The 13,595-nt window shown below is 41.2% G+C and overlaps 1 protein-coding gene across 4 annotated transcripts in view; it reads right to left on the bottom strand.

The window, feature by feature from the left end:
* Positions 1–13,595, bottom strand: part of NCKAP1 (NCK associated protein 1) — a 124,490-nt gene that overhangs the window by 35,404 nt on the left and 75,491 nt on the right. For all 4 annotated transcript variants that reach the window (XM_030579635.1, XM_030579636.1, XM_030579637.1 and 1 more), the window contains 3 exons: positions 12,433–12,578; positions 8,561–8,693; positions 4,878–4,997 (listed from right to left, as the gene is read on the bottom strand). In XM_030579635.1, coding sequence (XP_030435495.1) covers positions 4,878–4,997; positions 8,561–8,693; positions 12,433–12,578 — 399 coding nt within the window. The remainder of the gene's footprint in view (positions 1–4,877; positions 4,998–8,560; positions 8,694–12,432; positions 12,579–13,595) is intronic.

Below are 13,595 nucleotides of genomic sequence, written 5' to 3'. Positions count from 1 at the left end.
AAATCCACACTGTACATGTTTAGGAAAGTTCTCCACCCCATCCTCATTCACTTTCAAGATATGCCCAAAAGGAAAACTGATTAGGAATACAGCTATGAAAATGATCTCAGAGTGTCTGAACACTTAGAGAAATAAATAGAAGAGAATAAATGCCAGGGAGTAATTTGATAATATATATTTAAAAAACTGTGTGTATTTATATAAAGAGGTGGGAAAATAACTTGTTTTAGTTCGCTAGCATTTCTGAAAAAAAATTCAAGTCGGGTCAAACAAAATGAAAATTAAAAAACAATGAATCTGAAAGTCAGCAAAAAGTTCATTTCTGGTGAACAAAATATTTTGTTTGGCCTGGGCCAGATTCACAAAACAGTTAAAGGAGGAGGTGGTGATGGTGGTGCCACGTCCCTTATAATGTACAGCCCGGTGCTTAGGGCACTTACCCACATTACCCCCCACCCACTTCTGCCTAGAGAAGGACTCTGAAGTTGGGTCTCCCACCACCCAGGACAGCGAGTTTAAGTCCCAGAAAAAGTATGTTTTGGCTTATCAAATTCATGAATAGTTTCAGGTTGACCAAAGCTATGCTTTTCAGTGAATAAATTATTAGTCAAAAAAATGTCACCCAGCTCTACTGGTATATAGATGTGCACACAACCACAAGTTTCTTGATGGGCTCTGTAGATTTCTCAGATGTATTATGAACTATTAACCCATGTTAAATAAACAGCAGATAGTACACACACACATATACATACAATGAAGTGACTTTTCAAAACACTTAGCACAGGACTGTGGAAAATGTTAGGTTGTAACCAACCTGTAATATAGCATAATCTTATTCCTAGTAGATTTCAACACCGAAGATCAGATATTTGCTTTTCATGTTCTCCATCACCACCAAAACCCTCTTCACCAAAGTGCCAACCTTATCTTTCCCACATAAGGCATCTCTTCCTAACCAAATCTTTGACCAAAGCTCTTCTTTCTTCCTATACTTCTTAAATATAGCCCTTCAGAATTACTTGCCAAATTCCGATCCTCACAATCTTAAAGCACCTTCCTTCCCCAATCAACAAAGCAACAGTCTGACAATCCTTCCATACCTAAACCTGTCCCTGATCTTGACACCCCTAAGTCCATATTACATACAAAAGTTGCAATATTGGTCTCTAGTCTGGTGAATTACTTAAAGCTTAAACTGCTATCCATTCAAAGATGTGTTGTCAGTCAAGTTCTTGGAAATAAAGGCGTGACATGGTTTTAGTGTCAATTATGCCATTATTCCTGTTCTTAATGGTGATTTTTTAAACAAACTTTCCTTCTCATAGACTCATAGGTCAGAAGGGACCAATCTGATCATCTAGTCTGACCTCCTGCACAAGGCAGGCCACAGAACCCCACCCATCCAATTTTATAACAACCCCTATCGCAGGACCGAGTTATTAAAATCCTCAAAATTGGTTTGAAGACCTCAAGCTGCAGAGAAACCACCAGCAAGCGACCCGTGCCCCACGCTGCAGGGGAAAAACCTCCAGGGCCCCTGCCAATCCGCCCTGGAGGAAAATTCCTTCCCGACCCCAAATATGGCGATCAGCTAAACCCTGAGCATGTGGGCAAGACTCACCAGCCAGCACCCAAGAAGGAATTCTCTGCAGTAACTCAGTTCCCATTCCATCCAACATCTCCACGCAGACCATTGAGCAGACCTATCTGGTGGTAATCCAAGATCAATTGCCCAAATTAACAATCCTATCATAACATCCCCTCCATATACTTATCAAGCTTTGTCTTAAAGCCAGGAAAATCTTTTGCCCCCACTACTTCTCTCGGAAGGCTGTTCCAGAACTTCACTCCCCTAATGGTTAGAAACCTTCGTCTAATTTCAAGTCTAAACTTCCTAATATCCAGTTTATACCCATTCGTCCTCGTGCCTACATTAGTACTAAACTTAAATAATTCCTCTCCCTCCCTAACGTTAACCCCCCTGATATATTTATATAGAGCAAGCATATCCCCCCGTAGCCTTCTTTTGGCCAGGCTAAACAAGCCAAGCTCTTTGAGTCTCCTTTCATAAGGCAGTTTTTCCATTCCTCGGATCATCCTTGTAGCCCGTCTCTGAACCTGTTCCAGTTTGAATTCATCCTTCTTGAACATGGGACACCAGAACTGCACACAGTATTCCAGATGGGGTCTCACCAACGCCTTGTATAACGGTACTAACACCTCCTTATCCTTGCAGGAAATACCCCGCCTGATGCATCCCAAAATCGCATTTGCTTTTTTAACAGCCGTATCACATTGGCGACTCATAGTCATCCTGCTATCAACCAGTACCCCAAGGTCCTTCTCCTCCTCCGTCGCTTCCAACTGATGCGCCCCCAACGTATATCCAAAATTCTTATTATTAATTCCTAAATGCATAACCTTGCACTTTTCACTGTTGTATTTCATCCTATTTCTATTACTCCAGTTTACAAGGTGGTTCAGATCTTCCTGAATAGTATCCCTGTCCTTCTCCGTGTTAGCAATACCCCCAGCTTCGTGTCATCCGCAAACTTTATTAGCACATTCCCGCTCTTTGTGCCAAGGTCAGTAACAAAAAGGTTAAATAAGATCGGTCCCAAAACCGATCCTTGAGGGACTCCACTAGTGACCTCCTTCCAGCCTGACAATTCACCTTTCAATACGACCCTCTGGAGTCTCCCCTTTAACCAGTTCCTTATCCACCTTACAACTTTCATATTCATTCCCATCTTTTCCAATTTGACTAACAGTTCCCCGTGCGGAACCGTGTCGAACGCCTTACTGAAATCTAGGTAAATTATATCTACCGCATTTCCTTTATCTAAGTAATCCGTCATCTTCTCAAAGAAGGAGATCAGATTGGTTTGACACGATCTACCTTTACTAAATCCGTGTTGCAATTCGTCCCAATTACCATTGACCTCTATGTCCTTAACTACTTTCTCCCTTAAAATTTTTTCCAAGACCTTGCATACTACAGACGTCAAGCTAACAGGCCTATAATTACCCGGATCACTTTTATTCCCTTTCTTAAAAATAGGAACTACATTAGCAATCCTCCAGTGATACGGCACAACCCCCGAGTTTATCGATTGCTTAAAAATTCTCGCTAACGGGCTCGCAATTTCACGCGCCAGTTCCTTTAATATCCTTGGATGGAGATTGTCCGGGCCCTCCGACTTCGTCCCATCGAGCTGTTCAAGTACGGCCTCTACCTCAGTTGCGGTAATATCCACTTCCATATCCACATTCCCGTTTATCATCCCTCCATCATCGCAAGGTTCCTCACTAGTCTTATTAAAAACTGAAGCAAAGTACTTGTTTAGATGTTGGGCCATGCCTAGGTTATCCTTAACCTCCATTCCATCCTCAGTGTATAGCGGCCCCACTTCTTCTTTCTTTGTTTTCTTCTTATTTATGTGGCTGTAGAACCTTTTACTATTGGTTTTGATTCCCTTTGCAAGGTCCAGTTCAATGCGGCTTTTAGCCTTCCTCACTTTATCCCTACATGTTCTGACCTCACCAAGGTAGCTTTCCTTACTGATCCTGCCTTTCTTCCACTCCCTGTAAGCTTTCTGCTTTTGTCTAATCCCCTCTCTGAGTTGCTTGCTCATCCAGTTCGGCCTACAACTCCTGCCCATGGTTTTTTTCCCCTTTCTTGGGATGCAGGCTTCCGACAGTCTCCGCAGCTGCGACTTAAAGTAATTCCAGGCCTCCTCCGCATTTAAATCCACTAATTCCTCCGTCCAATCCACTTCCCATTACTCATTGCCTCCCAAACCTCCATCGTTGATCCCCATCTTCGGAAAGCTTCTCTGCAACTTTTACTATTAACGCTCTTTTTCTCCACCACCACAATCAACAAAGACCACACAACAGCCTTTTAAGCAACACCAATCCTATTGTGACAGCATAAGTCCTCTTCTTGCATAAAACACAGTTTATAAATAGGGCCCTACCAAATTCACCGCTGTGAAAAATGCATCACAGACCGTGAAATCTGCTCTTGTGTGTACTTTTACCCTATTCTATACAGACTTCATGGGGGGAGACCAGCATTTCTCAAATGGGGGTCCCGACCCAAAAGGGAGTCACAAGGTTATTGTAGGGGGGTTATGATGTTGCCACCTTTACTTCTGCACTGCCTTCAGAGCTGGGTGGCTGGAAAGCGGTGGCTGCTGGCCAAGTGCCCAGCTCTAAAGGCAGTGCCCTGCCAGCAGCAGCACAGAAGTAAGGGTGGCAATACCCTGCCATGACATCTTTACTTCTGCGTTGCTACCTTCAGAGCTGGGCAGCCAGACATTGGTGGTTGCTGGCCAAGGACCCAGTTCTGAAAGCAGCAGTGCAAAAGTAAGGGTAGCAATACCATACCATGCCATCCTTACTTCTGTGCCTCTGCTGGTTGCAGCGCTGCCTTCAGAGCTGGGCTCCCAGCCAGCAGCTGCTGCTCTCTGGATGCCCTGCTCTGAAAGCAGCACCACTGCCACCAGCAGCGCAGAAATAAGAGTGGCAATACAGTGACACCCACCCACACAAAATAACCCTGCAACACCCCCCCACAACCCCGTTTTCGGGCAGGACCCCTAGTTACAACACTGAAATTTCAGACTTAAATATACGAAATCATGAAATGTACAATTTTTAAAATTCTATGGCTGTGAAACTGAACAAAATGGACTGCGAATTGGCAGGGCTTAATTCAAAACTTAAGCATAAATCATAGCTTAAAAATTAATGGTGGATAATATTTATTTTAAATCCAACATTTACAGTGTACGTGGAATTGAACTAAAAGCTTCTCAGAACTGTCTCAAATGAATAAAACATATTTCTAACAAAAAATTAATTCTCACCTGGTCACTCAGCGTACACTGTTCTGTGCAAATATCTGTGATAAGATTTCGAGCCTGCTTAGCCATTTCATCCAAGAACATGTTACACAAGGAAAGACTGCGATCTCCAATGTGATGTCGCTATCAAAAAAGAAAATAGAAAAAAAAATGGTTTTCCAAATTTCTGCCAATCCTATAATATACCTGTAACAAGTCTATGTTCTGCAAATAGGGGAGTTAGGACAAAATTCCTGGTCTTTTAGCTCCAAAAATAAAACTTCCATCATTTGAGCTAAGGGGAGATATTCCCTAGCTACTGCAATAGTAACATAACCCTTATCTTCTTCTCAACCAGCTAGCCAATAGAGGGCAGTGACTCCTATGTATGCACACATACCACCAGTATATTACATACGGCTGTAGTACAAAACAATTATTTTGGGTGTGGTTAATAAAGGAGACTAGTCAAAGAAAAATTCTCTATATCTTCTTTCCCTCGTCCATCACAAAAAAGCAAACAAAAAAACCAATCAAGTTAAAGAAAGTGTTTTTAAGCAGCTAATTTAAATGTTAGCACCTCCTTAACCGAAAGGCTGGATATTACAAACCAAAACACAAAAATCTCAAACATTTCCAAAGGGCATGCAAAAACATGAAAAAATTGAGTAACTTCCTAGAATTGTTCTCTTCTTTTGCATTTTGTTACTTTTCGTTCACATCCAACAGCAAAGAGTTTTATTTTATTTTAAGCATTTTCAGTACTGTGCAAATCACTAGAATAATCAATGATTGGTGGGAAACAACCCATGTCTGGTTGTTAAAGCTGAAAAATAAACCAGGAGTAGCTGACATATAAGATATACTGGAAGAAAAAAGAATGTGAAAAGCTTTACTCCGATACTTCCTGTGGTAGACAGATTATGCTCTCTGAATTATCAATGCTATTGAAGCCAGGAGAGAAGGCACCCAATTAAAATACTCTGTGACTATTTATTTAAAATACAACCATAGTTTAAACTGGGCTAGGTCACACATGTTTACAGACAAATATGCACAATAACATACCTCTGAAGTAGGTCAACTGTGACTAGGGAGCCCTATAAAATGTATTTAAACTGTCTAATCTCCAATATTTGTTAAAAACAAATGAAAATTCCAGCATGGGCAATGATGGATCCAATACTTATCTGAGATACCGCATGTTCAGAGCTTAAAGTTACTGTCAACATTCAGGCATGCAGAAACACATGTAACCCACTGATATTTCTTCCCAGATACATACACCATTCTTCAATAGTTGCTGAACACTGTCAAAGCCAGTGAGACATGGGCTATCAACGTTGCCAATGCCAGTGGAACTGCACTGCTAACAGTGGGTATTTTTTGTCAAAATTCCCAAAGTGCAGAGTAAACTTTAATTTAAATGCTCCTGTCCCTCCTTCATACATCAAAGCAGCACATATGCCCTCTCCTCTCATTACTTTTTGCGGATCACCTTTAAGTGATTAGCCTCAGAATCACTGCAGTCTAGTGGATTAGTCAAGGATATGCACATCATAAGTCCTTAGTCCTTATATTTCTGGCACAGATTAGCTGGGTATGCTTGAGAAAGTCACTCGATTTCCCTCATCTGTAATATGTGGATAATGATATTAATCTACTCTACAAATATTTAGTTAGGCCTCTGAACACCACTGTAAAGTTAACAATGTCAGCCACAAGAGAGATGAGAGGTGTTCTGGGTTCCCAGACCTGTGCTGCTTATGCTAGATCATGTGACCTGCTGGGATGCTGGGGAAGTAGGGAGTGAACCACCACCACCACAGCACTTGGTAGGCCTGGTGAACGTTTACAGTCTGTACAAGTTTGGAGTGCACTAAAGTACTGCACAGTGGCTTCAACATTTGAAATAGTTGTATATTAAAACAGAAAGATAAACCTACTCTGCTTGTACATCCCAAACACACATTTTAAACCACAGATCAAACAAAATCTTACTGCACATCTAAAGAAACTTACAATATTCACAACTTTAAAACTAGTAAACCAATTCACACCTCTCCCTAGGCTTCAGAGCCCAAGCCACAACATTTACATAGCTATTTTTAGCACTGTAGCAATACTCCAAGTCTGTAGACCCCCAGCTCTCAGCCTCACTGCCATGGGATCCTGCTTGCTGTGTACGCTTAGTTTCACTCAAGACACTGAACAGATCCACCATGCAGCTCTGCTGTATGCAGCTTGCGGGATTTAGCATATTTGGTTTTTGCTCAGCACAGCTCTAGCATTATGCCTCAATGAAAACCCTTCTTTCACTAGTCATTTTTACTTTTTAACACTTACACTACCATTCATTATACAGTATAATAAAGATTAATTTTTCAAATTGGAAATTGTGACCAAAATACACAATTAATGCACTAAATTCAAGCTGTGTGTTAGCCGTAGCAGCATTTTCTCGCTACAGCTAAATTTACAATAACTACTGTAGAGCAGACAGCAACTGAATCTCTTCACTGTTCCTATAAATTGTTCTGAAAGACACTTCTTGTCTTGAACGGAAATTTCCCTGGAAACTTTTTTGTGGTTCTCCAATGTAAATAAAGTTTGCAGCTGTTTAAAGCTGAGTGAAAAGAGGAAAGAATGGTATAGATATACTGGGAGAAGGAGTTTAATGTTTAAATAAGGGAAATCCAAACCATGCATATTTCAATAAATCTCTTTTATTCATTTAAGTGTTTTCAGATTAGTTCTGAGCAGTACTAAGGAATACTTCTACTGGCCCCAAACAAAGATTCATCCCTGGTGTAATTCCAAAGTCAATGAAATTATACCAAGTCTATTGAAGGATATATTTCATTATAGCATGAAAATGTAAACAATTCTGTGGGAATAATCCTTGTTTTTCTTTATCATTCTATAAAGGTAGGTCACAGTGTAATGAATACTTGCATAATACTATAGCTCAGAGTCAGTGCCTTACAAATATTGTTCAGATAAACTGTTATAATTTATAACATAAGGCACAGACATCAGCTTGTTGTTTCCTTTTTCATTATATGGATACAAGTTTTTAAATGTTTACAAACCATTTATAAGAACAGTCTTTACATTTTAAATGCACATATGGCACCAATTAGCATCCATAACCAGATACAATTGATATATCAGGAACTAAGCCGATTAACCTACGCACTTCAGTCCATTCCCCTCACCACAAACCAAAACAAAATATTTTTAGATGAATACTTAACTTTAAATATTTTATTTTACCAAAACTTAAGTTATTTAAGAGAACTTTACAGAAGCTGATAGGACAATGTAGTGAAGAGATCTCAGTATTACTCAAAACTCCACCATTAACCCACTGAATAACCCAAGGAAAGTCATTTAACCCCTGCACCTTAGTTTAGTTTCCTTTTAGTTGAAATGGTAATAATAATGCTTATATATCTTGGTAAAGGAGGGATAACATAACTGCTAATTATTAATAAACCAACATGTGATCAACATCAGTAATATGCTGCTTTATTCCCATTCACTCTGAATCTCTGTAAGCTAACAATGGTATTCCAGATGCATCATTTCGGTGATGTATCCGTGCGGTGTACTTTAAGCATTAATTAGCTGCAAATATTTTCAACAAGGCAGTATAGATAATTAAAATCTCACAAGAACATCCACATGAAGTATTTTGAAATTACCTCTTCTGGACACAGCTCATGGGTGCAACTCATAAAGTGGGTGCAAAGCAGCGGGAATGCAATTGAATACCTCGATTGAGAAGGTAGCTCCAAACACTGCTGAAACATCTTCTCAAAAGCACGACTATAAAAACTGTTTAGAAATGGAAGTTAAAATTTAATATTAATGTAACCTGATGGCTACCTTTCAGCAAACAAATATTGTAAACACTGCCAGAGGCTGTAATGCGGTCTTCATTTACTCAGATTAACTCTAATGATTACAGTTAGACTTCTACCAAAACATAGTTCATCTGCCAGGTAAGAGTGTGTGTGCGCGCACACAGAGACACCAGAAATGTCACTGCAAGGCTTTACAGCTATGTACACCTCTACCCCGATAAAACGCGGTCCTCGGGAGACTAAAAAATCTCACCACATTATAGGTGAGACCAGGTTATATCAAATTTGCTTTGGCCCCCCGGTCCTTGTTCCATGACCCCCCCTCCCTAATTACCCCCAGGGGAGGTGGCAGAGTGAAGCAGGCTGGGGCCGCGTCGCTCCACTTCCTGCCGCCGGTGAATGCGGGGGGCATCCTTGCCCCAACCTCCTCACACTCACCAGCGGTGGGAAGCGGAGCAGCCCAGCCCCAGCCAGATCCACTCCGCCAGCTCCCAGTCATGGCGCTGCACTTCCCGCTGGGCAGGTGAGTGCAAGATCTTTCCCCAGCTGCCCTCCAGTGACACGGCTAAGGCCCAGGCAAGGAAAGCGGAGCAGGCTGAGGCCATGTCGCTCTGCTTCCCACTGCAGGTGAGTGCGGAGAGGTTGGGGAAAGGATGCCCCTGTACTCACCTGCAGCAGGAAGTGGAGCGCTGCAGCTGGGAGCTGGCAGAGTGGAGCGGGCTGGGGCCGGGTTGCTCCGCTTCCACCGCTGCAGGTGAATGCGGGGGGATCCCTTCCCCCAAGCCCTCTTCCCCGAGTGACACGGCTGGAGCCGGGGCGAGGGAAGCAGAGCAGGCTGCTCCCAGCCCCCCACTAATCCCCCGAGCCACTCTGGGACTGTGAGGCCCCCAAAAGTGCCCTTCCACAGCTCCTGCCCCCCCCCCAGACTCCAGGAGGGGAGGGGGCCCTAATCGCCCCTGAGACTCTCTGCCCCTTATTAAACCCCTCGGCCCGGCACCCTTAACATGCTGCTCAGAGCAGCGTGTCAGAGCTTTACCGCCTTGTATGCGAACCCACCTTATATCAGGTCGCGTTATATCAGGGTAGAAGTGTATTCAGTCTGTACTTCTCAGCTATGAAATACTGTATGATTTTTAATGCACCAAACAGCTTTTTTTTTTGTTGTTCTGAGATGTACAACCCTACAGTTGGCCATAGTGGTTTGAGCATTGGCCTGCTAAACCCAGGGTTGTGAGTTCAATCCTTGAGGAGGCCACTTAGGGATCTGGGGCAAAAATCGGTCCCGCTAGTGAAGGTAGGGGGCTGGACTTGATGACCTTTCGAGGTCCCTTCCAGTTCTAGGAGATTAGTATATCTCCAATTATTTTTTTTATTACATATTACTTGCTTATGCCCAGTTTACAAAGTATTCTAGATTACTCTGTAAAAGTGACCTCCTCTCTTCATTTACCATTCCGCAACATGTCATCTGAAAAATTTATCTGTAGTGCTTTTATGTCTTCTCACAGGTCATAGATAAAAATATGAAATAGTGCCAGGGCCAAGAAGCGATTCCTGAGACACCCCATTAGGAAACACCCTGTTCAATGATTCCCTGTTTTAATTACATTGAGACCTATCAGGCTAGCCATTTTTTAATCCATTTAAATGTGCCATGTTGATTCTGTGATCAAGCATAGTACTCTCTTACATCATATCCCTCAAAATTGCTATAATTTTCCTCACTGTCTGTAGAATCGACTAAAAATTATTTTATTTCCAGAGATATTCTTGTTTAGTTTTTATTGTCCCATTAATGTAGTGTCCCATCAAATAAAATGTCTTTGTTAACAGAGTGATTCAGAAGTGCATAATATTAACCTAATTTGGTCCTCAAGGCATTAAACTAACAAAAAGGAATGGTGAAAAGAGTTTAGCACGAAATTTCTAGATGTCAAGAACTAAATTAAGCTACGCACATGAAAAGACGAAATTCTATACACCAATGCTAGGAGTTTTGGTAATAAACTAGAAGAACTGTTCAACTATGAGCATAAAGTCAATCTAGTTAATAACTGAAACCTGGCAGAAAGATTTGCAAGACTGGAATGTTAAAAATAAATTGTTATGACCTATTTAGGAAGGACTAACTGGGCAAAAGAGGAGGGGAATATAGCATTGTCTGTTACTGGTGCTAGCTAGATTTAAGCTAATACAAGTATGCCTACTCGTGTTACAATCACACCTCCACTTGCAGTGAAGACATACTCTCAAGGAGTTCACTCTAGTTGATCAAGTCATCCTTTAATATTATCTTTGATAAAAGTCTATAAGTACTTAAATAGGGAATGGAAATTTGGTAACAGAGGGTTTTTCAAGCTAGCCAACAAAGTACAAGATCTAATGGCTAACTGCTGAAGTTCGATAAATTCAGACTAGAAACAAGAGACACATTTTTAGTAGTGAAGGTAGTTAACCAATGGAACAACTTGCCACTGGTTGTACTGGATTCTCCACTGCTGGATATTTTAAAATCTGGAGGAGATTTTCTCAAACATATGCTCTAGTTGAAGCACAGCTATTGGGCTTAAAGCAGAGATTAATTCACAGAAGTTCTATGGCCTGTGTTATGCAGGTCAGACTAGAAAATGACTTATGGTTCCTTTCATTCCTAAAATCTATAAAGCATTTCTAATGTAACGTTTGCTATTGAATCAAAACTTTGCTTCAACTTCAGTGCTAATTCTAGGAACTTTGGCTTTTTGGGGTGGGGGATACAAAAATAAATACTGAACATAGCTATTGCTAATTAACACTTTGTGAATAAAAGAATTGCTGAATGACGTGCAAGGTTTGAAGCACCAGTTCAAGTCCAAGTTTTGGACACCTGATAAAATGTATTCTTTACCAGGCACTTGACTCCAGACTGATTTTATAGCGGAGAAAACATGCCTTGTTTTCCCCTTCTCTTGAACATCACCCCCCAGATTTGCTCCAGTTAGCTCCCAATGGACCTGGAGGGTAAAATTGAGTCCTGAAGTTGAAACTGTTAAGGCAGGAATAAAAGTGATTTACAGTCTTCTATTTGGCTCCCATAATGCAGAAGCAAGCACTCTCTCTCAATTAAAACAGGGTGAAATATAATTTACAATCTGTAGCTGGTGAAAAGCCTTTTTCCAACTTACATATACTACTGTTCTGAACAAAGGATTTTGTTTTTAAATACTATAAAGTATTATGGGGTTAAATACAGCTTACTTTGGGAGGAGAGGGTATTTTTATTTTAGCTGACACAGATTGATGAATTTTATATAGTTTAATATATTTATTAGCCAGGACCCTTATGATAAATGTACTGCAAATGTATAAATAAGTAAATAAAAAGTAGAGTTATTGCCTGCTTATCAGCTTTGTTTGAGAAACTTACATGTTGAAGGGCAAACTCCATATCAGCTAGGAAAATGATGGATAATCACGGAGACTGCTATTGTCCTTTGAATGAATCAAAGCATACGCCTGCTATATGGATTTTCAATGAGGAACGAACACACACACACACACAAAATCACTGCTGTAGAAAGTTACTGTAAACAGAAAATCAGGAACTATCATCCACTCTCGCATTGCTGGATCTTCCTAGATGATATGCTGTTTAAAAACTGCACATGTAAGAGGCTTAAAGTAACCAAAGTTATAAAGACAAAGCTTCTAGAGCCAAATTAATGACATACCAAAATATAGAAAGGTCTGATGTTTCCACCAACATCTCCACCAAGGAATCTACCATTTTTGTGTGGAAAATAATTGTATTCATCATCTTTCCAAGTTCTCTGTGGTCTGCAAGACTAAGTGAAGCCTTAGACACACTGGTGTAGGCCTGTAAGAACATAATAGAATAAGGACAATAGTTTAATAACATTAAGATTCTTATATTTATAATTAACTCAGTCAGAGTTAATGTGGATATGTAGTTGCATATAAGTTATTAATGCTTCTTTAAACTTCTCTTCAGTCCAGTGTAATTTTAAAGAGTGGCTGAACCATGTATATGACCTATGCTTTTTAAAAATATCAAAGCTTGGAGTAAACACCTGTTTTCATCCTCCATCCCATTTTTTTTTTAAATTTAGAACCCACAACACTTTACAATCAAATTTCCATATTAAGGTGTTGTCATACCATACCTTCAAACAGGAAATCATGGCATGACAGGAACACTGGGGTAAGTTTCTGGACCAAAGCGGTACTCTCACAGCAGAGGAAAGAGTGTTCCCACATAGCCACTGCTAAGATACTTTTGGCTACAAGACTGTACGCATCTACTTCTCTGCCTCTTCCCTTAACAAATCAGATTTGTTGGAGAGGAGAGTCTAGACTGTGAGAAGATATCAAGTTGCATAGGAAAAAGAGCATGGGCCAAGAAATATGGAAGCGGGGTGTGCATAGAAACCAAGAGTGAATTGGATGTAGCTGCACAGGTATGTTTGGGGGGGGGGGGGAGAAAAGGTTCGATAGGGTAGAGATCAAGTGCAGGAAAGTTCTCTGTGGGGAAAGTTCTGTGTGTGTGTGTGTGTGTGTGTGGGAGAGGTCTGGATGCAAGGGTGTTGGGTGGATGGGGGCCAAGCTCCCCATAGTGACTTTCCTCTCTGCAGCTAAGAAGTGATGGAGGCAGGAAGCAGGGGAGGGATGTGGTGCTTCATGCAGCCACGGAGGTTCCTGGGGGTGGGTCTGACCCAGACCCAGCTGTCCCAGAGAAAGAAGAAATCCTGTCCTCTCCCTCACCCCCCAGCAGCTGAACCAGGCGCAGAATTCCAATTCCCACAGGAGTAATTCACTGTCACTCACTTGGGCTGTACGATGCAGACGCTTGGGAAGCAGTTAAGCCGCCTGCCTC

This window comes from Gopherus evgoodei, chromosome 11 (assembly GCF_007399415.2).
Source record: "Gopherus evgoodei ecotype Sinaloan lineage chromosome 11, rGopEvg1_v1.p, whole genome shotgun sequence".
Taxonomy (NCBI): Eukaryota; Metazoa; Chordata; order Testudines; family Testudinidae; genus Gopherus; species Gopherus evgoodei.
Note: the sequence above shows the minus strand (reverse complement) of the source record. Positions and strands in the feature narration are given on the sequence as shown.